Below are 26,407 nucleotides of genomic sequence, written 5' to 3'. Positions count from 1 at the left end.
CTCATCTCAGGGCCTCTTCCTCCATTTATCTTCATGATTCACTCCCTCACCACCTTCAGGCCTCCGTTCAAATGGCACCTTCTCATTAAGTTGTTCCCTAACCACCCAAAATAAAATTCCACCACCCTTCACACAAATTTCTATTTACCTTACCATGCCTTATCTGTCCCGTCCTGATTATTATGTGTAATACAGCTATTAGAGTCTAAATTTCCCAAATGTAAGAACATTGTTTTGTTGAGTGCTGCATTCCCAGCTCCTAAAACAGTGCCTAAATGAACATCAGGAAATTAGGTAAATTGATTCATATCACCAATGGTCTTGCAAAATGCTGACAGTTCTATAACTTTATAAAAGATAAAAATAAAAAAAAAACCAGATCATGTAGGTTGTATAGCACTTTACTCTCTCACAACAATTATTTGCAGTCTTCATTTAAAAAAAAACACCCCACAAACCTTTGAGAGAAAATTATTGTCCTCATTTTACAGACAAGAAAACTGAGGTTGAAAAAAATGGAAGGGATATAGCTGGTCAGTGTCAAAGATTAAACCGCAACCTGCTTTCAAACTCTGTGCCCTCTCCATTACGTAAGTGCCTCCCAAATCATGAAACATGAAATCACAACTCTGCGAGGGACACTGCCTAAAGGGTGTGAAATGATGAAGTCTGCAGCTCTCTGATGGAAAAGGAGTGTGGCTGAAGGAAGAGCAGCAAGTTGTAGCCTTGGTTTTGTCATGAACTCCCTGCATGATTAGGAACATCAACTCTCCTTTCTAAGCCTTCTCCATACAATACCATGTGTATCATAGTCCTGGCCTCCATAACTGGAGGGGCTCATGTAGACCAACTAAACAGAAACTTAACAAACCCAAAGGCTCTCTAGTGAAATTATCCCATGCTCCTGGGACCAACCGCCTTCAATTCGTTTCCCAGCTCCACTCACTAGTTGTAGGACTCTAGGCAAATTGATGTATGAGTACCTCAACTTTTTTCTTGCATACAATGTGAACATCTAAAACCCACCTTATGGAACTGCTTAAAAGATTAAATGGGCCTGTACAGGTCATGCATTAAGTAGCACTTGACATTTTGTGGCTACTCAGTAAATATTGGTTATTATTATTGTCATCCTGTGCTAGACCCGGGATACGGAGATGAAAAAAAGCAAAGCCTAACGCCCCAACCAAGTGCATGGGTGTAGACGAGGGCAGGAAAAGCGACTCGGCGCCGAGAGTGCAAGAGCCGAGCAGCGAGACGAACTGCGCCCGCAGGGGGGTGGGAAAGATTTCCGAGGAAGTGGTGCTATTTGAGTCGGGGGTCTCGAGGAAGGAGCGTTCCAGAGCGGGTCGGGCAGACCACGTGCAAAGCCCCAAAGGCAGAGGGAGCCGGGAGCGAGGTGGGCGGGGAGCTCAGCGCCGGATCCGGACGACCCCGGCCCGCCGGCAGCCGGGAGAGGGGATCGGGAAGATCCCTTTCTGCGCGGACTGCAGCCCAGAGTGGGGGCGGCTGCCGGACGCGGAGGGAAGGGGCCGGGAGCCCTGGGGACAGGTCCCAACCCGCTGTGGGCCTCGGGGTCCTCCCCGGGGACCGTAATTCCCTAAGGCGCCTCAGCCGGGCGGTCTCCGGCCGCGGACCGTTAACCTGGCACCTCCCACCTGCCCGTGAGGCCCCACCTCACCGCGCTCGGTCCGCGGATCCCCAGCCTGTCGCTCCGCGCGGGAGCGGCCGAAGCCGCAGCTAGGGCCTGGCCGGGAACGGGCCCACCGCCCGGCCGGGGCCAGACCCCGCCCCCCAGCTCCCGCCCTTTTGGAGAGCCCCGCCCCTCCGACCCGGGCGCCTGTGAGCGCCGGCGCCGCTCAGGGCCGCCCGCCATGTTGAGTACTGGCAGCGATTTCCGGGAGCAGCCCGGCATGGAAGGAGGGGTTATATTGTATGAAGAACAGGAAGATTTCCTAGCCAGAAACGGGGACAGCCAGGGTTGCTGAATTTGAGCAAGGGGAGTTTCAGTAACAGAAAAAAACTTGCCCTCAACCCACCCACGTTTGGCTTCGGGGTCACGCACTGCGCATGTGTGTGGGCGCCTGGTTGCCGGCGCACCGCTCCCACCACAAACCCGAGGGCGATTAGCAGCTGCAGGAGCAATCCGAGAACCCGCTCCTGGGTCGCGGTCGCACCGGCGGGGCAACCGGTTTTCGGTTTTTCTCACCTTCAGACCCGCAGCTCCCAGCAGCCTCAGGCCACACAAACACTCAGAGCTAATGAGTGCCGTTTGAACACACAGCACTGTTTTCGTCCTGTCTTTGCACAGGGTGTTCTCTTTGCCTGAATGTCCTACATCCGTCCCGAAAATTGACATCTAATTTTCTGCGTAAACCTGACTTATTTCTTCTCTCCATGACCCTGGCGTTATTCCCATAGCTTTTTTTTTTTTTTTTTTGCATAAATTATCATTGCACTTTCTTAAAAGAGTTGTGAATTGCATCTAACTTCCACTAAGAGGTTGTAAGGTTTTAGTTGGGATTTAGAAAAAACAATTACTCCCCCCCCCTCGCCCCCATGCAGATGCTCAGATTCCACCCCTAGAGAGTCAGTAAACAAGGGTGGAGCCCAGGAATCTGCATTTCAGCAAATACCCTGCGGGAACACATTTTGAGAAGCCCTGCATAAGATGGTGCATCTCTAGCACCCAACATAAGGCTTGGTACAAAACAGGTGCTCAGTAAGTGCTAAGTGAGTAAATGGATGGATGAATGGATAACAGGAGTCAAACAGGCAATTCATAGCCACTTTGATAACTTATATTATCTTTTCTCCTGTAAGAACAAAAAAAAAAATTTCTTAATAGTTACTTTGAGAAAAAGATAAAGGAGGTTAAAAGGAGGAAGGAGGGATACTGATTCTGAAAGGCAAACAATTTAGAGAGGGAAGCTACATCCCAGAAACCGGACAGATAAAGAGATGCCAGGAATCCATCCCAAGGAAATACTCATGCAGCAGGTACTGTGTAATGTTCGCTACAGCAATATAGGGAATGGAGAAATGAAAGCAACCCTGAAGGTTACACACACCAACTTCTTTTCTGCTTCGGGGCCTTTACACATATTTTGTCCTCTACCTAGACCACTTTCCCCCCAGCTCTTGGCTTAGCTGATACCTCCCCCACTTCAGATCTCATCTTAAATGATACTTCCTTAGCTAGATCTTCCCTGATCATGCTATCTAAAGTAATACCCTGCCCTAGCTGGTTTGGCTCAGTGGATAGAGCATTGGCCTGCAGACTGAAGGATCCTGGGTTTGATTCCGGAATGGAGAGGGAGAGAGAGATAGAAATATCAATGATGGGGGAGAAGTATTGACTGGCTGCCTCCTGTACTCCCTCTACTGGGGATCGAGCCTGCAACCCGGGCATGTGCCCTTGACTGGAATCAAATCTGGGACTCTTCAGGTCACAGGCCGACACTCTATCCACTGAGCCAAACCGGCCTGGGCCCACTCTAAAATTTGAGCTTCATGAGGATAGAAGACTATGTATGACTTAGCATTTAGCACAGAGCCTGACATGTGGTGTTAATGAATAAGTATCCATTGAATGAATTAATCAAGTCAGCCTCAGTGTTACAAAGGTTAATGACATAAAATCCATCAGCAAGCTGCACAATACATTTTTAAGATCATGAGGAGTAAACAGAGGTTTGGGACTACAAAGACATACCAATAAAAGGTAAATGGAGTAGAAAGGGGTTAAAGCCAAACAGTAATCTTTTGTCTTTGTAAAGGGAGATGAATTCACTCATTCCCTTATTCATTTATTTATTCACCCATCAAACATTTATTGTGGCCCGGCCAATGTGTCAACCCATTAGCCAAGAAGTCCCCGGTTCTATTCCCGGTCAGGGCACATGCCCAGGTTTCAGGCTCCATACCCAATGGGGAGGGGGTGGGGTGAAATGTGTGCAGGAGGCAGCCAATGATCGATGTCTCTCTCTCATCGATGTTTCTATCTCTTTATCCTTCTCCCTTTCTCTCTCTCTAAAATTAGCAAAAACATATTTTTTTTAAAAAATGATATGTGTGAAATTTCAAAGTGAGGTACTAAAATGTCATATATATTTTTTCTAATAGCCTAAAATCGATTTTAAAGTCCTTAAATCCCTACCTATAGGGTCAAGAGAGTGGAGGATAGAGAATTTATGTGGAGATACTTCTGGCTGTGAGTCCCCACCCTTCTTGGGAAGATCAGGTGATTGGGGGAAGGAACTTCCATGATTGTTTGAGGTCCCCATTGCAGTTGGGGAGCATAGTGACTGGATCTACCTCCTGTCTGGGAAATCTATCAACAAGAGACAAGCATGCCAACTGCTTTGATGGCAGAACCCAGGAGACTGCTGCTATGTTGAGGTTGGCCTGCTCTCCCAGAAATTGTCAGGGAATGTTTTCTGTAGACCAGATGTGGACTAAGTGAGGGGAAAAGAGCCTGCATAGGCCCACCCTGGGCCCTCTTCAGTAGGGCCTCCTAGTGGTGTACAGGGACCCCAGAAGTAAGAGGAAAAGTGACCACTGGTAATAGAGAGGTCTTTACTAAGGGAAAAGAGCCCAGCACAGCCTCTAAAAGCACCCCAGGATGCTTTGATGATGCACAGAAACAGCTATAAACATCTTCCAGGCCCAGAAAGCACATAGTCAGCTACAATACTAGTTCAAAGGAGACGTTTCCCACTCCTTCCTCCACGTTCCTCTCCATGTCAACACCCCGAGTGACTGAAGTGAGCGGAGGATGACAGAGGGGGAAAATTATTCTTCTCTTTCTTACTGCAAGCTAACTGTCTTAAGCAGAGTCATGGGCACCAAAAGGATGCACTCTCTTGTAGCGAACAACTTGCTGCTGTCTACCTGAGTTCATGCATTCATCATTAAACAGATATTGAGCCGAAACCGGTTTGGCTCAGTGGATAGAGCGTCGGTCTGCGGACTGAAAGGTCCCAGGTTCGATTCCGGTCGGGGGCATGTACCTTGGTTGCGGGCACATCCCCGGTGGGGGGTGTGCAGGAGGCAGCTGGTCGATGTTTCTCTCTCATCGATGTTTCTGACTCTCTATCCCTCTCCCTTCCTCTCTGTAAAAAAATCAATGAAATATATTAAAAAAAAAAAAAAGAGATAAACAGATATTGATTGAATACCTGCCATGTGCCAAATCCTGAGTTAGACGCTGGGAGAGAAGCATAGAACAAAACCACATGAACCCTGCCCAGAGCTTCAGTTCACAGATTCACATGGGAGGCAGGTGAGTAAACAAATATTTCACACACACACACACACACACACACACACACACACACACACTGTGGTAAATTCTATAAAGAGGGAGTGGCTGGTTTCATAGAGGCTGATGGTGAAGGATAAATCTGCTGAGCAGACAAAGGCAGGAAGGGCATGCCAAGAGTGTGCAGGTATGTGGTGTGCTAGAGCATGGGATGTTAGGGGAATGCCAGGAATTTCCTTGGGGTACTCTTCTTTTTTAAAAATAAATTTTTTATTTTCAATTACAGTTGACATACAATATTATATTAGTTTCAGGTGTACAACCTAGTGATTAGACATTTATATAACTTGCGAAGTGATCACCCTGATAAAAATAGTATTCATCTGACACCATACGTAATTATTACAATATTATTGATTATGTTCCCGGTGCTGCACTTTACATCCTCATGACAATGCTGTAAACACCAATTTGTACTTCTTAATCCCGTCACCTTTTTCACCCATCCCCCAACTTCCCTCCCATCTGGCAACTGTCAAAATGTTCTCTGTATCTGTGAGTCTGTTTCTATTCTGCTTGTTCATTTATTTGTTTTTTAGATTCCACATATAAGTGAAATCATATGGAACTTATCTTTCTATGTCTGACATTTCACTCAGTACAATACCCTCTAGGTCCATCCATATTGTTGCAGATGTCAATATTTCATTCTTTTTTTTTTATGGCTGAATTATATTCCATTGCATAAATATATCACTTTTTTATCCATTCATCTATTGATGGACTTAGGTTACTGCCATATCTTGGCTACTGCAAATAATACTGCAATGAACATATGGATGCATATATCTTTTTAATTTAGTGTTTTGTGTTTATTCAGATGAATATCCAGAAGTGGAATTTCTGGGTCCTTCTTTGTTTCTTGTTATAGCTTTTGTTTTAAAGTGTATTTTGTCTGGTAAAGTATTGCTACCCCAGCTTTTAATTTATTTGTTTGTTTCCATTTTAATGAAATATATTTTGCCATCCCTTTACTTTCAAGTCTCTGTGTATGTGTCTCTTGATCTGAAATGAGTCTCTTGTAGACAACGTATGTAAGGGTCTGTTTCTTATCCATTCAGCCACCCTATGTATTTTTTTTTTCTTAATCCTCACCCGAGTATATTTTTTCCATTGGTTTTTAGAGAAAGTGGAAGGGAGGGAGAGAAGGTGAGGGGGGGGGGGAGAGAGAGAAATATCGATGTGAGAGAGACACATCGATTGATTGCTTCCCGCACGTGCCCCAACTGAGTCAGGGAAACCTGCTACCCAGGTACCTGCCCTTGACTGGGAATTGAACCTGTGACCCTTCAGTCTGCAGGCTAATGCTCTAACCACGGAGCTAAACTTGCCAGGGTCACCCTATGTCTTTTGATTGGAACATTTAATCCATTTGCATTTAATGTATTTGTTGATAACTATTTATTTATTGTCATTTTATTATTCACATTTTAAACTTTTTTTCTTCTTAAAGACCCTTTAATATTCCTTATAATATTGATTTGGTGGTGATGAACTCCTTTAGCTTTTTATTGTCTGAGAAGTTCTTTATCTGTTTCTATGAGCCTAAATGATAGCTTTGCTTGGTAGAATAATCTTGGTTGTAGGTCCTTGGTTTTCATCACTTTGAGTATTTTGTGCCAATCCCTTCTGTCCTGCAGATTTTCTGTTGAGAAATCAGCTGACAGTCTTGTGGGAGCTCCCATGTCGTAACTGTCTTTCTATTGCTGCTTTTAAGATTCTCACTTTGTCTTTAGTCTTTGGCATGTTAATTATGATGTGCCTTGGTGTGAGCCTCTTTGGGTTCATGTTGTTTGGGATTCTCTATACTTCCTGGACTTGTGTGTCTTTTTCCTTCACTTGGTTAGGAAAGTTTTCAGTCATTATTTCTTCTAATAGATTCTCAATCCCTTGTGTTCTCTTTTCTCCTTTTGGTACCCCTATGATGTGAATGTTGTTATACTTTTTTAAAAATTTTTTATTTCAGAGAGGAAGGGAGAGAGAGAGACAGAAACATCAATGATTAGAGCACCCCCACTGGGGATCGAGAGCCCGCAAACAAGGCATGTGCCCTGACCGGGAATCAAACCAGTGACCTCTTGGTTCCTGGGTTGATGCTCAACCGCTGAGCCACACCGGCTGGGCTTTCTGGTGTATTCTTCAATCAGTTATCGTATTCTTCATTTCTGATTGATTTCTTTTTATGGTTTCTATGTCCTTTTTTATGCTGTTGAAATTCTCACTAAATTTCTTGGGCATCCTTATAATTATTGTTTTGAACACTGTATCTGGTAATTTGCTTGCCTTCATTTCATTTAGTTCTTTTTCTTGAGATTTCTCCTGTTCTTTCATTTGGGATATGTTAGTTGTTGTTGTTGTTGTTGTTGTTGTCTTCCCATGTGGGATGCCTCTCTGTGTTTACTTCTATGTATTGGATATATCTGCTATGTCTCCCAGGCTTGTCAGGGTGGTCTTATGTAGTAAGTGTCCTGTAGGCACAGCTTCCTTGATCACCCAGGCTGAGTGTTCCAGGTGAACCCCCATGTGGGTCTGTGTGCACTCTCCTGTTGTAGTTGAGCCTTGATTGCTGTTGCCACATCAAATGTGCCAGGCCAATCGGCTATGAGAATCTGAATGACTATAGTGGAGGAGCTGCTGTGCAGTAGCCAACCCCACAGAGCAGAACTTGCTTCAGCAGGCCTCTGGTGCCCGCGGAGTCTGCCCCTTGAGTGTATCACTCATGGAGATGATTGGATGGTGCTCTGGCGTGATCTGAAGCTGGCTACTGGGTGTGCTGGCTCTGGGGCCTCCTAGGGATACAGGCCAAGGTCAGCTGCCCTGGGGCCACCCGACATGAGTTACAAAGAGATCTACAGATGGCTATTACTTGTGCTGGGTTTGGAGTGCCTGCGAGAGGCCAAGTTGCAAACTGAGCGGGGCTGCCAGTAGTACAGGCTTGGGGCCACTAGCCAGAGGCACACGGCATGCCAAGGCCAGATGCTGCTTGTTTGGGGCTTGTGAACCTTTGAGAGAATTTAGAAAAATCTGCAGCATGAGCCAAGACAGGCCGTTTGTACGGGAAAGCCACGGGAGCCAGGCCAGTGTGGCTCAGTAGTTGAGCGTCAACCCAAATACCAAGAGGTCACCAGTTCGGTTCCCAGTCAGGGCACATGCTCAGGTTTCGAGCTCGATCCCCAGTAGGGGGTGTGCAAGAGGCAGCCAATCCATGTTTCTATCTCTCTCTCCCTCTCCCTGCCTTTCTCATAAAAATCAATGGGGGGTGAGGGGGAGGTGTCAAGTGGGGAAAAAGGAGACATATGTAAAACTTTAGACAATAAATAAATTAAAAAATATATATATATATATATATATATTTACATTCAAAAAGCCAAACAGTTTTTATTTTCAAAAACAACTTTATTCATGACACATATTTAAAAAAAACTCCCATCCCTTGGAAATGAGCTAGAAAAATAAAATCCACCTCCCACCTTTCTGTGCCCACTTCCTCCCATTCCCTCCAAATAAAAAAGGGGAGGGGGAAGCAAAGAAAAAAAACAAACCAAAACTGAAAAACAAAAAAAGTCCCCACACACCCCCAAAACAAGGTAGTGCATTTCCCCAGGGGGGAGGGGAATTCACACTAGAGCAGAATCATATATTCGGCTACAGAAACCTCAAAACAGAAAAAGAAACACAAAAGGAAACAAAATACATCACCAGGCAATCTGAAGGAACAGGGAGCCAGAAAGGGGGTGGCGTGGGTGTTGACCTGGCAGGACAGGAGCAGGCAGGAGGGTACTGTGAAAGTGAGGAAGAGATGGAGGGAAGGTGACAAGCAGAACAGTTTGGTGTCTTTCCTGAGCCCTGGGTTTAAAAAAAAAAAATCCCTCCTTCCATCCATGCCCACCTACCCTTGAGCAGCCCCCAAAGGGGTGAAGTGGGACAAGGAAACAGTGGGAGCAGCTTGCACAGTTGAGGCGAGTGCATGGTGAATCCCCAGAGTGAATAAGCAGCCCCCTGACCCACTCCCGGGGCCTCCCCCTACCCCCCAAAGCAGGTCCCTCCTCAGCAGTTAGTTATGGGATTCTCCCCCCTTCCACAGTATATCTTTTTGTGTTGTTGTTTTTTTTCCCATCAAGGTCATCTTCTGTTGTTGTTGTTTTATTTTTTTATTCCCCCCTTTCTTTCCTCTTTTTTTCCCTTTCTCTCCACCTAATACAAACGTGTGTGTGTTTTTTTAAATTTTTTTATTGATTTCAGAGAGGAAGGAAGAGGGAGAGAGAGAGAGATAGAAACATCAATGATGAGAGAGAATCATTGATTGTCTGCCTCCTGCACGCCCCCCTACTGGGGATCAAGCCCGAAACCTGGGCATGTGCCCTTGACTGGAATCGAACCCGGGACCCTTCAGTCTGCAGGCCATTGCTGTATCCACTGAGTCAAACTGGCCAGGGCCACACTTTTTCTTGAGGAAGGGGAATACCATGAAGTCGCTCTAGCCCTGCACCTGTAGACAAGACCCGTGCTGTTAAAACCACTGTAGAATAGAGATGGGGAAGAGATGGGAAACTGTTGTAGTTGGTGGCATGGAGGTCATGGGAATGCCCGGTCTGTTGTGCTGATACCTGGTCTGTTGGTTCGTTTTGGGATCACCTTGATGTGTCTTCCTCTAAAGAGGGACTCATCTAAGGCCAGGGAAGTCCTCACTGACTCTGTCTGAGAACTCTATATATGCAAACCCTCTGGGATGGCCACTAAATTTGTCACGGAGTGTGGTAACATGGTTGACTGAACCACAGCCATGAGAATGTGCGTCCAGCTCTTCTGCTGTTGCACCGTAGTCCACATTGCCAACAGATGGAACGGGCGTCAGCCTCCATCTTCTCCTCCATAGACGTGATCACTGCACCAGCATTGCCTGGAGGTGGACTCGTATTCATCTGCTTCTCTACCTCGTTCTGTATTGTAGATTCTCAGCTTCTTCCTCCATCTCCCTGACTCGAGCTTTAATCACTTCCAGCTCCGGGTCTTCAATGGCACCGTCCCCCAGGTTCCCCTGACCAGTCCCGGCTCCTCCTCCTCCTCCTGGTGCGGGGACTCCTGAGCCAGGCCCAGGGCCTGGGGCGCCTGGTGGGGCACGGCCCGACTGGCTCCTCTTCAGGCTCAGGCTCTGGCTCCAGCAGCAGCTCCTCAGGCTCCTGTTCCTCAGACTCCAGGCCATTCCATAGTCGCCTGTCGCACCCCCCCCCCCCCCCCTCCGCCGCCGGGTTGTCCCTAACCCTAACCCACAGCCAGGCACAAGATGACATCGCCGCCCGCACCTACAGGCCCTGCTGCCTCTGCCAATAAATATTTTTTAAAAAGCAACTGGAAGCAGCTTGGGAGGTTCTGGGCACTCTTCTTTTTTAAAAGAAAACACATAACTTTTTTTTTTTTTTTTAAATTTGAGAGAAAGAGGAAAACATCGATCAGCTGCCTCCCATACGTGCCCCAACAAGGGATGGAACTTGCAACTTGGGTATGTATATGCCCTGACAGGGAATTGAACCTACCACCTTTTGGGGTACAAAAGATGCTCCAACTGAGCCACAGTGGCCAGGGTGGAAAAAATATTTTAAATAAAGAATAAAAGTGAACAATATATAGCTACTTTGTTCACACCCCATACCCTCAAGAGACAGAAACACACATACACCCACACATAATTTTCAGATTGGTTTTCTGTGGCAAGTGAGATATGTTGACCAGGACAAAAGGCCCACGCTTGGACAAGGTGCAGTTTCCAAGAAGCTCAGCTGGGGGAGCCATTGAGAGCTTACTGGAGGAGAACTGTGGCAATTCCTGGGGAATGTAAATACCACAAACCAGAAGGATGGCTGGGGGAGGACTGGTTTCTCTGGATCAGGACAGCCCAGCCCCCTCCGATTAGAAGAAAAACAGATAGAGGGTCAGGGATTCCAGGCCTTCCTTCCAGCCGATCCCTAACATGTAGGGTGATAGCAAGAAAGGTCAGTTCTTCCTTGATGTGGGAAGAGCATTGATTCAGAGTCAGGGGTCTGGGCTTAGTTTTACTTCCATCCTTTATAGCTATAAACAAACAAACAAACAATTCAAACTTTTGTTAGTCACGTAACTTCTCTGAGACTCAATTTCCTTATTTGTGAAACAGGAACAATATTAACAACTGAATCTTTAAAAAAAAACTATAATTTATCAAGCACCTACTATCTGCTGAAAGAAAGAGAAAAAAAAAGGAAGAAAGGCACTTGAGATATATAAATACATTTAGCTCTTATAACAAGTCTGTGAAGCAGATATTTTTATCCTCATTTTATAGGAAAAGAAGCAGGTTCAGGAAGTGTTTTTTTTAATATATATATATTTTATTGATTTTTCACAGAGAGAAAGGGAGAGGGATAGAGAGCTAGAAACATCGATGAGAGAGATACATCGACCAGCTGCCTCCTGCACATCCCTCACCGGGGATGTGCCCGCAACCAATGTACATGCCTTTGACCGGAATTGAACCTGGGACCTTTCAGTCCGCAGACCGATGCTCTATCCACTGAGCCAAACCGGTTTCGGCAGTTTTTTGTTGTTGTTGTTGTTTTTTTTTTTTTTAATGTAAACAATAGCCAACATTTATGTAGTGTTTACTATGCATGGAGCCACTGTTCTAAGAACTTGACTCACAACAACTTAATTCACAACAACTTTATGAAGTAGGTATATTATTATTATCCTCATCCTATAAATAAAAGGCTAATATGCAAATTGTCCCTTTGGGAGTTCAACCGATCGGGAGTTCGACAGCTTGCTATGGTGTGCACTGACCACCAGGGGGCAGTGCTGAATGAAGGAAGGCCCCCGGCCAGCTGCTGCTGGAAGGAAAGCCCCAATCGGCCCTGATCGCCCGCCAGGCCTAGGGACCCTACCCGTGCATGAATTTCATGCACTGGGCCTCTAGTTTTATACATAAGGAAACTGAGGCACAGAAAGATTAAATAACTAGCCTGAAATTACATGGCTGGTGAATTGGGGAGCCAGGATTTGAAGGCAGATAGCCCAACTCTTAAACATTATGTTACAGATCAGAGAACTCTCCTATTTAGAACCCTTCATTGTGTTTCCCACTGCACTAAAAATAAAATCCAACTTCCTTCTCTGGTGTGTGAGGCCATACTTGACGTGGTTCTGGCATGATCTGACCTATCTATCACTCTCCCCTCACTCTGCTTCAGATGTACCAACTCCTCATGGTCCGGCAGATATGCCAAGCACATTCCTGCCTCAGGGCCTTTGCATTTGCTGTTTCCTCCACCTGGAATGATTATCCCCCAGACCCTTGTATGGCTCATTCCCTCACTACATCCACCTCTCTGCTCAAATGTCATCTATCAAAGAGACATTCCTATCTAAAATAGACATCCCTTTGATACGGCTTAATTTTTCTTCACAGTACTCAGAATTCCCTGAAACTATGCATTTGTTTTCTTCGTTATCTGTCTCTTTCACAAAATGGGAGCATAGACTTGGTGGTCTTGTCCACTGTTAGATAGCCAGTGGTCAGGCCCAGGACCTACCATATGTTAGGCACCCAATATATAGTTGCTGGATAATTAAGTACACAAATGAATGAATACCCAAGGTCACCCAATTGGTTCGTGGCAGAGCCAGGACACAGACTGAGTTGTCTGATCCCAGAGCCTATGCTCTTAGTCACTGTGCTGTGCTGGGCCGATTCCAAGAGATCTCGGGAGGTTCTGACAGCATAATGAATGTAAAACCACTTCGAAAATTGCTACTAGCAAATTTTTGAAAACAATGGATTATTATTATTATATTATTATTATTCATTTTACTTTTTGCTCATCTGTGAAATGGGGATAATAATATTCTTGCCTACCGGCCTTAAGAGAATGTTTTGTGGAGTGCCAATGAGATAATGGATGGGTAAACATGTACAAGAGTTAAAGGCTCTACATGGTAGAAGGGACTGTAAAGATTACTTCCATGCCAGTGGCTTCCCAAGGCTCCCATCCTCTACCTCAAGTTTGACATTAATATTGCTGACAGGAGAGGGGGAGGTAAGGGGACATGGGGGACTGAGGGGCTCTACGTCCCAGTAATTAAACATGTTAGGACTGAAGCGCTGCCAGCGGCAGCATCTGGTTGCAATTACCAGAGGGGACCGAAGTGATTAGTCACCTTTATAGTGAGAGCCAGGCTGGTCTCCTGGGCTCCTCCCTGGAGAGGGCCTTCTAAGTAAGCTCCGAGTCCCCTTTCCCTGCTCCCACCCCACTCTGGGGTCCCCTGGTCTTCAAACAATAGCCCCTGATCGGAATCATCCATGTCCCAAAGTTCCAGCTCATTGGATGAGACCTTGACTGAAAGCCAAGAATACCGTAATTGCCCCACTACCCTTTTACTTCTTGTGTTTCTAGAGGCCAGGTTGGGATTCCTTGGTAAAAATAAATGTGTCAAGGCAGGAATTAGGCTCAAAAAGTAATTTAACCTTTCTGAACTTCAATTTCTTTATCTGCAAAATGTGGGACTAACAATACCTTCATCATAAGGTGAAAATGCTGTGGGATACCAGGGCCTAAGTCTAGTTTACTGGAGTGCTCAGTAAATAGTAGCTGTTATTAATGTTTTCCAGGTGCTAGGCTAATCACTTTTTATGATTCATTTCATTGAATCCCCATAAAAACCCTGTGAGTAGGTACTGTCATGATCCCTGTTCAGAGTTTCAGAGACGTTTAGAGGTTTCCAAAGATCACACAATGCACTAAACCATACAGCAGAAGTGGAATTCACAACCAGGTCTGCTTGCTCCCGAGTCCTTGCTCTTTATCAAACCAGGCGCATGGGGCATATTGATGTTTGATTCATTCATCCCTTCATTTATTCACTCACTCGACCTTACAAAGTTCCTAGTAAGTGGCAAGACAGAATCCCTCTCTTTAAGGAACTCAGAGTCCAGCAGGGAAGGCATGGTGTGTCTACAAATAACTACATATTAAAGCAGAAAATGATGGCTTTCATATATAAGGCCAGTTAGAGATTTATTCATCCATACAACACATACTGAGAATATGCTATGTGCTGGGCCCTGTGCCCAGCGCTGGGAATAATTGAAAGATAAATATACTACAGTCTAGTCATAATCTAATGAGGGAGACAGATATGTAAATAAATTATTACAGTTATGAGGAATTAAGTTATGATTTTAAAAAAATATGGCCCTCGCTGGCTTGGCTCAGTGGCTAGAGTGTCGGCCTACGGACTGAAGGGTCCTGGGTTCGACTCCGGTCAAGGGTACATGCCCCGGGTTGCGGTAGGGGGTGTGCAGGAGGCAGCCGATCAATGATTCTCCCTCATCATTGATGTTTCTATCTCTCTCTCCCTCTCCCTTCCTCTCTGAAATCAATAAAAACGTATTTAAAATATGAAAAGAGTACAGAGTGGAAGAAATGAACTGTGTTTGAGACAAAGGGCTGGGGCAGAACTGGATATCTTTGAGCTACCGAAGTGGAAAGGAGCACAGAAAATGTGTGAAGGCAAATCTGCAGTGTGTGTTTTCTGGTGGACGAGGGAAGGCTTGTAGGAGAGGGCTCATGAGTTGGCACTTTTCACTGGGTATGTTTTAGAGGGAGGGAGGGTTGGAACAGAGATATCCTCAAGGCATGGAAGCCAGTCATAAGGGAATTATAGTAGGACAGGCCGTGAGGAGGATGAAGACGGTGAAGCAGTGGGAATGGAGAGGAGGGAGGAATGCCAGAGATGACTGCTTACGTGGGGACAAGTCAAAAGGGAAGCCAACTGTTGGGAATCTGGGAAACAGGAGGGAGAGTCTTCCTCAAAGCTTCCCCGAAGAGTGCCTGGTGTGCACTGGTCCTTTGAGTTGGGGTGGTGGAGCTCTACTGGGTTTCTCACCTAGAAGCACCAAATGAAGCTTGAAATGGCCAAGTTCTACTGCTGCGCTCTGAAGACCAGCAAGGACCCAGGAGCATCACAACGAAAGGGCTGGTCAGGCACCTGCATATCCCAGCTGTGAGTTTCATCTTTCGTCCATCAAACACTGCGCTGCTTCCGCTGTGTGACAGCTTGTGCTGGAAAACCAGTCTGGTGACCTTGGAGTGTGAACAGATCTCTGGTAGGCAGGCTCCAAGAATCTCAGATTAAGAAGGAAGCTTGCCTGACGACTGCTTCTACCCCTGTTATACCTCTTACATTGTGACAAGTGTTGTAGCGAAATGTACAAGAAGAGGTCATTGGCTTTGTCTGGGGATCAGGGAAGGCTTCCGAGAGGAGGTGAATTTTCAGGATGAATTTCTCAGGAGGAGGAGGATGTCCTCCAGTGGTGGAAGTTAAAGGAGGATATTCCAGGTGAAGGGAACAGCTTTCCCACAGGAGTCCAGCTGGACTTCAGACTTCTTCCAGAGCTACCAGAAACCCATCTTGTGGGAAGTCATGTTTCCAGCCTCCTGCAGGGGCCGCTGCTGCCCCAGGCTGGGTCTGCAGCCTCTGGACTCGACCAGTCCTTTCCAACAAAACTCCGGGTCCGTCTTCCCTGGGGTGGTAGTGAGGTACACCCTGGACATACCTCTATCCAAGCAGTGGGCTCCCGGGCGGCAGTGCCCTCCAATGCCTGAAGAGATCATCTGAATTCAGTCAATGGCGTTTGGGGGAGGGGTGTGGTGGGTACTGATGTTTTTCTGTCTCTAGGTCACCACAAGTTTATTAAAATAAAAGAAACTGTGGGTAAATGCTGCCATCTGTGCTGCCCCCCCAACAACAAATCAGGCCCCAGACTAGACGCAGGAGTTGAAACTGCTTTAAAAACACCCCAAGGACTTAGCTGAAAACCCACACTCCCCATGTTTGGGAGCTTAAGATCCTTGAGCTCGTTCCTCAGCATCGCTCCTCAGGAGGGTGGGGTGAGCTGCCCGGTAAGGTGGAGGTGAAGACCCCTGAGTCTGTTCCATGGACTGAGGGGCCCCCTAAGCCTAGAGTCACGCTTCGGGGCTCTGTGCCAAGAGCCCCCGTGAGCCATGGCCTCGAAAGGGCAGCGGTGATTTTTTTCACATAAATATATCGCACTTAAATGAGTTTAGACAGCATGACATCAGAGAGTAATTAAATTGGTTTGGGTTGAAATTCCGTTTCCAATTCCTGAGTTCAGGTTTGTAAAAGGTTTTTCTGAGCACCTGCAGGCGTGTGTGTGTGTGTGTGTGTGTGTGTGTGTGTGTGTGTGAAGTATTTTCACTGGAAAGGATTCAAAACTTAAAAAAAAAAAAAACTGGAGCACACAGGCAGCATTACGCCATTCTTCCTTCTTGGAAAAATCCCTCAGCCTTATACAAGCCTCCTTCAAGCCCTCAGTCAGTTGTGCAGGAGAAAGGGGGCGGTCGGCTTTCTCCTTTCAAGAACGAGTTATTTTCAGCTGCTGACTGGAGACGGTGCACGTCTGGATACGAGAGCATTTCCACTATGGGACTGGATACAAACACACACCCGGCAGACTTAAAGAGTCTCAGACTGAGGAGAAAGCCTTTCCTTCTGCTGCTACTGCTGCTGCCGCTGCTTTTGAGGGTCCACTCCTTTCATGGTGTTTCCTGCCAAACCAGAGGCACCTTCGCTGCTGCCGCCGTTCTCTTTGGTGTCATTCAGCGGCTGGCCAGAGGATGAGACTCTCCAAACCCCTCACTTTTTTGCTTTGGCACCTGGCTTGGCTGGACCTGGAATTTATCTGCACTGTTGTGGGGGCCCCTGACTTGGGCCAGAGACCCCAGGGGACCAGGCCAGGATTGGCCAAAGCAGAAGCCAAAGAGAGGCCCCCTCTGGCCCGGAATATATTCAGGCCAGGGGGTCACAGCTATGGTGGGGGAGCCACCAATGCCAGGGCAAAGGGGGGCACCGGGCAGGCAGGAGGCCTGACACAGCCCAAGAAGGATGAACCCAAAAAGCTGGCCCCCAGAGCGGGTGGCCCTGAACCCAAGCCAGGACACCCTTCCCAGGCAAGGCAGGCTGCAACGCGGACTGTGACCCCAAAAGGACAGCTTCCTGGGGGTAAGGTATCCCCAAAGGCAGGAGCTGTCCCCAGCCCCTTCCTGCTGAAGAAGGCCAGGGAGCCTGGGGCCCCTCGAGAGCCCAAGGAGCCGTTCCGCCCGCCCCCCATCACGCCCCACGAGTACATGCTCTCGCTGTACAGGACGCTGTCCGATGCTGACAGAAAGGGAAGCAACAGCAGCGTGAAGTTGGAGGCTGGCCTGGCCAACACCATCACCAGCTTTATTGACAAAGGGCAAGGTGAGGGGGCGGGGTGGCAGGGGCACGGCTCAGAGGGAGGGGCACCTGCATGCATGGAGGGGCCTTTCAGAGCCCTGGCACTGCCCTGGTGGGAGACGGAGTGTGCACCTGGCCTGGGCTGGTCTCTGGGACTATCTCACACATACCAGGTTCTGGGTTGCTGGCATGTCAGAGTTGGAGGCACCTGGGGATCACCAAGACCAGTTCCTGCAAGGTGCAGAGGGGATGACTAAAGTCCAGAGAGGAGACAAGACCTGCCAGTTGGTGGCAGAGTTGGGGACCAGACTCTAAGACTCTTGATCACCAGGCCATGCTCTGTTCCTATGTGGATTGGCCAAACTTTGTAGGCTCTAGGGGTTTGTAGGTTTTCTCAGAAGGCAGAGAAATTAATCTCTAGCCACGCATGGTTCTGCAACTTTGCCCTCAGATTAGAGGGCAGAGGAGGCAGGATAGGTGAAGACAGTAACTGAGGCATCTTGGAGTCATGGAATGACATTCAGATATACGGGGTTTGGGAGTGGACAACAGACCTAGGGTTTAACAATGTGACCTTGGGAAAGCTCCTTCTCCCTTCCGGGTCAGTTTCCCCGTCTGTATAACTATATGGAGGCTGGACTGGGTGATTTCTGAGAGCCCTTCAAATATGACACTTATGTCCTGTCCTAAACAGGTAATTTGTATCATTAACCCAGGAGAATAACTGCTCTCCTCATCTCTCCCTCTGCCCACCTGGCATTACTGTCTTGGCTTTTCCTCTCAACTTGCTGTGTGATCTCAGCAAGTCTCTTCCCCTCTCAGGGCCTCAGTTTCTCCCTAAGTGTGATTGCAGCTCATACGCTCTGGTTCTGAGTCTTAGGACTTTGGCTGGCAGGGTGGGGGAGGGGTCAGCGAGTGGGAGAGGCTCCTCATTAGAGCTGGCCTGTGGGGGAATGACAGAGGGCGGGGGAGCCACAGAGGCAGCAGGTCTGGCTGAGGTGGGGGAGGTGACCTGGCTGCCTGCCCAGTCAGGGAAAGCTGTGACCCCTTGGGGGCTCATAAAGTAAGTCATTGTGCCCCCCAGCACTAAGGGAGCTCAGAGAGGGGGAGATGGGGAGTTTAAAGGCCTAATTAGTCACCTTCTAGAGCAATATATGAATGCTTCCCAATGGCAAATTGGTATTTAGGAAAGAGGGCATGCTGATTCGGACATACTACTGAGTTTCTTATACATACACACAGCCTTATATTTGTACATACATGCTGAATTACATATATGTATTTAGGTGTGCACACACCTTCTTACACATATGTATACATGGAATCTTCTTACATACACACACATATGCCCTTTACATTTTGACACAAGCCCAATCATACATACGCCTGACATGTCACTTTTTTACTCACATATGAACCCAGTCATACACACAAACTTCCACACACACACACACTCATACATCCAATAGGGTGAGACACATACACAACAAAATCATTAGACTGGGAAGCAGGGCAATTGGATTGTAGACCACTTTTGTTATTAACTCACTGTGTGACTATAGTCAAGTCACTCCCCCTCTCTGTGCCACATCTGTAAAAAGAGAACAGGAAGATCTTCTTTAAGGTGTAGTGGAAGCAGCTTCAGATTGAGTATAAAAAGTTCTTGGCTAGTGTTTCAACTATGCTTTTTCCTAGCTGGTGACTCTGAGCAAGACCTAACGTCTCTGAGCCTGAGGGAAAACAGGCTTAATTACAATGCCGCCCAACCTATTTCACCAGTGAGATATCATATAAGATAACAGATAGGAGAGAGGTGGGTAGAAGGCAATCCTGAAGCTGGTGGATTTCTGATATGAACGGTGATTGACACAAATACCCAGAACCACTCAAATCACCCCAGCCACATCTACAGATAAACAACCCTTGGTAGGCTGTGTAGGACGCTCCTTATTCTGAAAAAGGCTCTCCGTGGTTGGGTCTTGGCCTCTCTCAGAGTGGGGAAGAGGTTAAAGAAAGCTCTCTAGAGGGGAGAGGGCTTGGCCCTCCCCTGAGGCGGAGGTGACTGGCTTTCTTGATGAGGTTGCAGGGAATGACTTCTGGGTGTTCTCTCTAGATGACCGAGGTCCTGTGGTCAGGAAGCAGAGGTACGTGTTCGACATCAGTGCCCTGGAGAAGGATGGGCTGCTAGGGGCCGAGCTGCGGATAATGCGGAAGAAGCCCTCAGACACAGCCAAGCCAGTGGCCCCCAGTAGCGGGCGGGCTGCCCAGCTGAAGCTGTCCAGCTGCCCCAGCGGCCGGCAGCCGGCAGCCTTGCTGGATGTGCGCTCAGTGCCAGGCCTGGACGGATCTGGCTGGGAGGTGTTCGACATCTGGAAGCTCTTCCGAAATTTTAAGAACTCGGCCCAGCTGTGCCTGGAGCTGGAGGCCTGGGAACGGGGCCGGGCTGTGGACCTCCGTGGCCTGGGCTTTGACCGGGCTGCCCGTCAGGTTCACGAGAAGGCCCTGTTCCTGGTGTTTGGCCGCACCAAGAAACGGGATCTGTTCTTCAATGAGATTAAGGCCCGCTCCGGCCAGGATGATAAGACTGTGTATGAGTACCTGTTCAGCCAGCGGCGAAAGCGGAGGGCTCCCCTGGCCACACGCCAGGGCAAGCGGCCCAGCAAGAACCCCAAGGCCCGCTGCAGTCGGAAGGCGCTGCATGTCAATTTCAAGGACATGGGCTGGGATGACTGGATCATCGCACCGCTTGAGTATGAGGCCTTCCACTGTGAGGGGCTATGTGAGTTCCCCTTGCGCTCCCACCTGGAGCCCACGAACCATGCCGTCATCCAGACCCTGATGAACTCTATGGACCCCGAGTCCACGCCACCTACCTGCTGTGTGCCCACGCGGCTGAGTCCCATCAGCATCCTCTTCATCGACTCCGCCAACAACGTGGTCTACAAGCAGTATGAGGACATGGTGGTGGAGTCTTGTGGTTGCAGGTAGCAGCACGGGCCCTCTGTCTTCCTTGGTGGCACAACCCCAAGATGCTGGTCACAAGAGCCCCTCCTCGCCCTTGTGGGATCACAGAGCAGTCAGGAAGCTGCAGCCAGGAGCATCTCCGCAGCCTGCCGGAAAGGGGATTCCAACAGCCTTGCTCACCCTCAGAGGGGGACTTGGGCTACAGGCCCCTTTCTACCCACAGGTCCCTCGGTCTGGGATTTCTGCTCTTCTGCTGCTCTGACTGGCAGGGACATGCCCAGGGAGACAGATTCTGAATGGGACAGAGACCCAGCAGACCTGGTTTTCCAGTGAGACTCAACCCACGAACCTCTCCTTTCCTGGGCCTCCTTGGACTCTGGACACTCCAGGGAGTGCTCCCCTTGGGACAGCCACGGGTGCTGCATCCTCCTGGAATCACATGGTGCCTGGTGACTTTCTGCCCCTGATGTAGATGCGATGCTGATTGGGCAGGGGTGGGAAAGAGGGGGAGAGGGCTTGGGCAGGGGTGAGGAATGTGGGGCTGTTAGACTGTTAGATTAAAATGTACATTGATGAGATAAAAAGCAAAGCTGTGCCTAAAACTGTGGAAAACTTCTTATTTACTCCAGGGGACCCAATGACCCCTCAAAGGATGACTGGCCCAGGGAGGGGAGATGGGTTGCCTCATGTATAAACCTGGTGTCCAGGGCCCAGTCCTTGCTTCCAGTCCTGGAAACTGAAGCAGAATGGGGCAGAGAGTACAGGCTGAGCGGGGCCAGTGCTACCTCTAACCCCATTCCTGTTCCTTCCAAAGGCCCGTTGGTCTGGAGCTCTAGCTGCTCTGCTGTGGCCTGCCAACAGCGTTAGTTAGGTTTTCTTTCCGGCACTTCTTAGTCAAACTGATTGTCTCTTAAATGGATCCCTAAATGTGAGGGAAATTCCCTAAATGTGAGGAAAATTGGGGATTTCATTCCCTCTAAATCAGCTGCCTGCTCCCCCCTCCTCCCCCCACATACTCACAGAATGAACTGACCACCATTTAAAGGGGCCTCTGTTTTTCTCTGGGGAACCCGGGCTGCTAGAGATCCCTCCTCTCCTATTGAGACATCTCCTTTTTGCCACTGATCACTGTTCCTCACGTGATCTTGTCTATGGCCCTGCTACCCTCCTGCTTGGCACCTTCAGTACACCTCACTGCTCACCTATCACCTCCGACCTCTTCACCCCATCTCCAGAAACAGAGCTAGAGCCCCTCCCCTTAACATTATACATGATATAAATGCATAATTACATATTAGATAAATAACCTCCCCACTAATCTCAGACAGTCCAGTGCCAGACACATCCTGACAATGTTTCCTACTTGGGGCTTTGCCCAGACTAAAAGCCCACTTCCCCTTCTCTACTAGAATCTTTGGGGAGGGGCATGAGACCTGAACTCTTGGGAGGGGAGCACAGCGCTCTGGCAGGGCAACGTGGGCACCCAAGTCCTCGTTCTAAGGGCTCAGGACCAGAATCTGCCTGGCTGAAGAGAGGGAGAACCAGGCCTCTGTTTCCCACCCAAGGGGCCTCAACTTTTTCCCTGCCTCTCTCCAGCTGAGTCTTTGATTCCCAGGGCTCCTAGCCAAAGCTGTTTCAACAGTGGGGATTCCTGCCCAGCTATGGGCAGATCTTGTGTCCCTTCTCTCTAGACCTGAAACCTGGGTTGTTAGGACCTAAAGCAAGCGCCCTGTGCAGGGGGCAGCCTGAGCTTGGAGCCTCGCCCTCCCTGGCTGGGCTTCGTTGTGTTTGGCTAGTGGCAGGCCCGCTAACTCTGGAAGTAAACAAAGAAGCTGCCACGGCAGACAGAGTTCTGGTGTGTGGGAGAGAGAATGAGCCTGGAAGGGAGGTGCCAGGGAAGCCAGGCAGCGGGCTGTGCATACAGAGTGAGCAGTGTAGAAACTGGGTGGCTGAAGCCCCAAGGGTAGAGAGGCAGGGGACGAAGGGGTCACAGGTGGGGCTGGCTCCTGCATACACTTGTTTTCTGGGCTGCGTGTCCCTAGTTTCCTGGAAAGTCTGACAGAACTGGAGCTGCTCCCTGCCTTCGAGCCGTCAGAGAGTTTCATATCACCTCAGCCACAATGCTCTTGTGCGTTGAATTGACTATTGACTGTTGTGGCTCTGGCTTGATACACAAGGAACCTCCTCTCCCATCTCAACCTGCCCTAGGACTCTCTTTCACAAAAGAGCCACTCAGACTGTGTACTGTCCCCCTTTTCCCACCCAGAAAATTGTAGGGTGGGTAGGAACAGCCCTTCCATCCTAACCATCTGATCTATTCAACTGCCTCCTTGGAAAATTATCTCCACCAGGCACCCTCCTCCAGTCTCAGTCTTAACAAGCTGCATATTTATACAGTGCATTCTTGTACAAAAAAGGTACAAGGCTTATATCATTCCTTAGAGTTCACAAACATTCTCCGGGCCGTGGTCTTGCAGTACTGAAGGGCTCAAAGGCAGCCCAGTTTCAAATTTCAGATCTGTCACTTAGAGTTAGAGCACTTGGGCAAGTAATTTAATTCCATGAATCTTGGTTTCCTAATTTGTGGGGGGAAACAGGTGGGGAAGAGGTAAACAGTCTACCTATTTCATAGGACTAACTGTGAGGGTATGAAAGGCACTCAACACAGTACCTGGCACAGAGGTGGCACTCAATAATGTTAGCTGTTATTGTTAATGTGCCTCAAACAGTCCCATGAAGCAGGCAGGGCAAGGACTATCACTCTTCCCCCCCACCCCACCCCATTTTTACAGAAAAGGAAATTGACAGCCAGGGAGGTAACTACAGGTGTCCTACAGGTCTCAGTGTTCTTTATACCGTTTTTGGTTCTTTTCTGGGCCCTAGACTCCACTGACCCCAGTCCTGGCAAGCAGTGGAATTACTCACCTGGGGTTTGGCTCCTTGTGTTAAAAGTATCCCCTTGGGGACACACGGCATTGTTAGTTCCTTGGGAGAAACAGCTAAGCAGAGAGCTTAAGGCAGAGAAAGTGGGAGGCCCATAGGAAAGGCAAGAGGTGGGGCTCCCAGTGCTATGATGCCCATCTCTTGGCCTCTTCCACAATCCCACGTTCCAGGGCCATAAGCAGGAGAATCAGCTTTCCTAAGGCTTGGAATACAGAACCTTGGGAAGCCTCTCAGCCTTCACTCTGACTCCACAACTTAGTTGTTATATCCAATCTGAGAATAGATATGAGAAAGCAGAGTAGAGAAGGATTGGTCACATAGGCCTGGAAGTCAGTCAGAACTAGGTTCCAGTCTTGGTTCCACCACTTTCCAGCTGAGTGACTTTGGGCAAGTTATCTAACCTCTCTGAGCCTCAGTTTCCCTATCTGCAGAAGAGGGATAATAATATCGAGTTTACTGCGCTTGAGATGTATTCATTCTATCAATATTTGATTTATTGACTGATTCATTCATTCACTAACCAATAAGTATTTATTAAAGGTCTACTCTGATCTAGACTCTGTGCTGAGTATTGAAATAATAACAATAACCACAATTGTTAATGTTTATTAAAGGGCTTATTATGTGCCAGGTACTATGCCTAGCATTTTCCATGAATTCTCTTATCTTGCAATGATCATATCCTCAAGTTTCATGCATGACTGAAAGAGAAAATAAAGATTCCCCAAGGATGCTAGGATGATAAGTCTATGATAGGTCCAATCAAAGGAGATGAAAAAACAACAACAACAACAACACAGGAGAAAAAGTCAAATTATACATCTGAATGCATGAAATCAACCCTAAAATTACAGGATGTGGAAAAAAATTTGATTTCATAACATCAGATGGGAAAGAGTGTTGTAGGTGGCTATGAAATCAATTGAATATTATTTGGGTGCTTAAATGTGAATACAAGTGTGGGCTTCATTAATAGACATGTAGTGTTAAGTCCTAAGGAAACTGTTTCTGCTTAGTTAAGCAGGACTTGGAGAGTGTTGGGATGGAGAGAGTAAAGGAGAGAAGCAAAGTCAAGGGTGAATCCTGTGGTTTTTCGCTTGGGTAACTGGGTAAACGGTGTGCCATTCAACAATAAAAAAAGAGAACACAGAAGAGAAATAGATTTTGAGAGGAAGATGATGAGGTCAGCTTTGGACATCAAGTTTGAAAAGTTCTTTTATTTATTGACTAGAGGCCCAGTGCATGATTGAATCATGCACGTGTAGGGTCCCCTACACGCTTTCGCTTTTCGTGGTGGAGCTGGGTGCCTGTCGGCTGGTGCCGGAGCAGACAGGCACCCAGCTCCGCCACTTTTGATGGTCCGCGGCCGCTGAGGGGGGCTACCCTGCCGTTGAGAGGCACAGCTGGGTGTCCGCGGCAGGCCGCGGATCTGGCCGTTGAGAGGCACCTCAGCAGCAGGGTAGCCCCCCTCAGTGGCAGTGGATCCGTGCCTCTCAATGGCCGGATAGGCCACCCCGAGTCCCGCCCCCCAGCCTCCCGCCGCCCAATCGTGGGCGTAGCGGAGTGATGGTAATTTACATGTTACTCTATTATTAGATAGGATTGATTTTAGAGAGAATGGGGATGGGAGAGAGAAAGAAATATCGACTTGTTGCTCTACCCACCCATGCATTCATTGGTTGCGTCTTATTTGTGACCTGACCAGAAAAACTCTTTTTTAAAAAAATATATATTTTATTGATTCCTCCACAGAGAGGAAGGAGAGGGATAGAGAGCCAGAAACATCGATGAGAGAGAAACACTGATCAGCTGCCTCCTGCACACCCCCCACTGGGGATGCCATGCGCCTGCAAACAAGGCACATGCCCCCTACCGGAATCGAACCTGGGACCCCCCAGTCCGCAGGCCGAGGTTCCATCCACTGAGCCAAACCGGCCAGGGCCAGAAAAACTCTTTAGCAATTAGCTTTAAGTAGGAAAAGCAGCAATTCTTCCATGAAATGAAAAAAGAAGAAAGAATGCATGCATACAATAAAATCAGGTACTTGGTTTAGTTGTTGGAAGTTGAGTTTCCTTCTGATGGCTTATAACTTCTATTTTCTCTGTGAAGTAAGAGGTGAGGTAATCTGTCCAGAGACAGTAGAAAGGGTCTCTGCAGATGTAATCAAGTTAATATAAAGTCATTAGTGGGCCTAATCCAGTATGACTGGAATCCTTATAAGAGGACAAGAGACACAGAGACAGGCACACAGGGAGAAGGCCGTGTGATGAGAGAGGCAGAGAATAGAATGATACAGCTGTAAAGCAAGAAACAGCTGGCAACTGTCAGAAGCTAGAAAGAGGCAAGAAATGATCCTCCTCTAGAGCCTTCGATAGAGCATGGTCCTGCCAACCCCTTGATTTTGGGCTTTTAGCCTCCAGAACTTCAAAACAATACATTTTAATGGTTTTAAGCCACTTGATTTTTTTGTTTGTTTGTTTTGTTATGTCAGCCCTAGGAATCTAATACAGTTACAAATAGTAGTATTGGATAAGGGGGGGCGGGTGGCAGGGTTGAGCATAACAGAAGTTGGTAGTCATATTTGGGGGTTACCAATAGGCCTTTGCATGATTTTCTCCAATAGTACTCAATAATCTAGGTGTAGGGGTAGGTTAAAGGGACAATTACAAGGTTGGGGTCTTTCCAGGTGGACAGGATAGAAAGACATTTGAGCAAAAGACTTAATACTGGCAAGAAAATAATTAAAATGACAGACCACATGGTCTGAGCTAGATAGGAGAAGTAGTAAAGAGAGGCGAGGGTTGTCAGACGATAAAGAGGAATTTAAAAGCCTGGAGGTCTCAACAAGGTAGAGTAACAGGTGTAGTAGGAGTAATGAATAAAAGCTGAAATAACAGGATGATGAGA

At 47.8% G+C, this 26,407-nt stretch overlaps 2 protein-coding genes and 1 pseudogene across 6 annotated transcripts in view; 1 reads left to right on the top strand and 2 right to left on the bottom strand.

Moving 5' to 3' along the window:
• CEP250 (centrosomal protein 250) overlaps window positions 1-1,789 on the bottom strand; it is a 43,395-nt gene extending 41,606 nt beyond the window's left edge. For 2 of the 4 annotated variants that reach the window (XM_079783629.1, XM_079783634.1), the window contains exon 1: window positions 1,677-1,789. The gene's annotated coding sequence lies outside the window, so the exon portion shown is untranslated. The remainder of the gene's footprint in view (window positions 1-1,676) is intronic. The other 2 variants (XM_079783630.1, XM_079783632.1) reach the window with 2 other exon arrangements.
• Window positions 1,790-9,898: 8,109 nt separating this feature from the next.
• On the bottom strand, window positions 9,899-12,588 carry LOC307107486 (polyadenylate-binding protein 2-like; annotated as a pseudogene). The gene is made up of 2 exons: window positions 12,489-12,588; window positions 9,899-10,537 (listed from the first exon to the last, which is right to left on the bottom strand). The product of its transcript is annotated as a polyadenylate-binding protein 2-like (transcript).
• Window positions 12,589-16,992: 4,404 nt separating this feature from the next.
• GDF5 (growth differentiation factor 5) lies at window positions 16,993-20,581 on the top strand (the record flags this gene model as incomplete). Its single annotated transcript, XM_079783455.1, has 2 exons — window positions 16,993-17,617; window positions 19,707-20,581. 2 exons carry the CDS (start codon window positions 16,993-16,995, stop codon window positions 20,579-20,581), a joined length of 1,500 nt encoding a protein of 499 aa, XP_079639581.1.
• Window positions 20,582-26,407: the final 5,826 nt, after the last annotated feature.

The sequence above is a fragment of the Cnephaeus nilssonii genome (assembly GCF_951640355.1).
Source record: "Cnephaeus nilssonii genome assembly, chromosome: 11".
Lineage (NCBI taxonomy): Eukaryota > Metazoa > Chordata > Mammalia > Chiroptera > Vespertilionidae > Cnephaeus > Cnephaeus nilssonii.
Note: the sequence above shows the minus strand (reverse complement) of the source record. Positions and strands in the feature narration are given on the sequence as shown.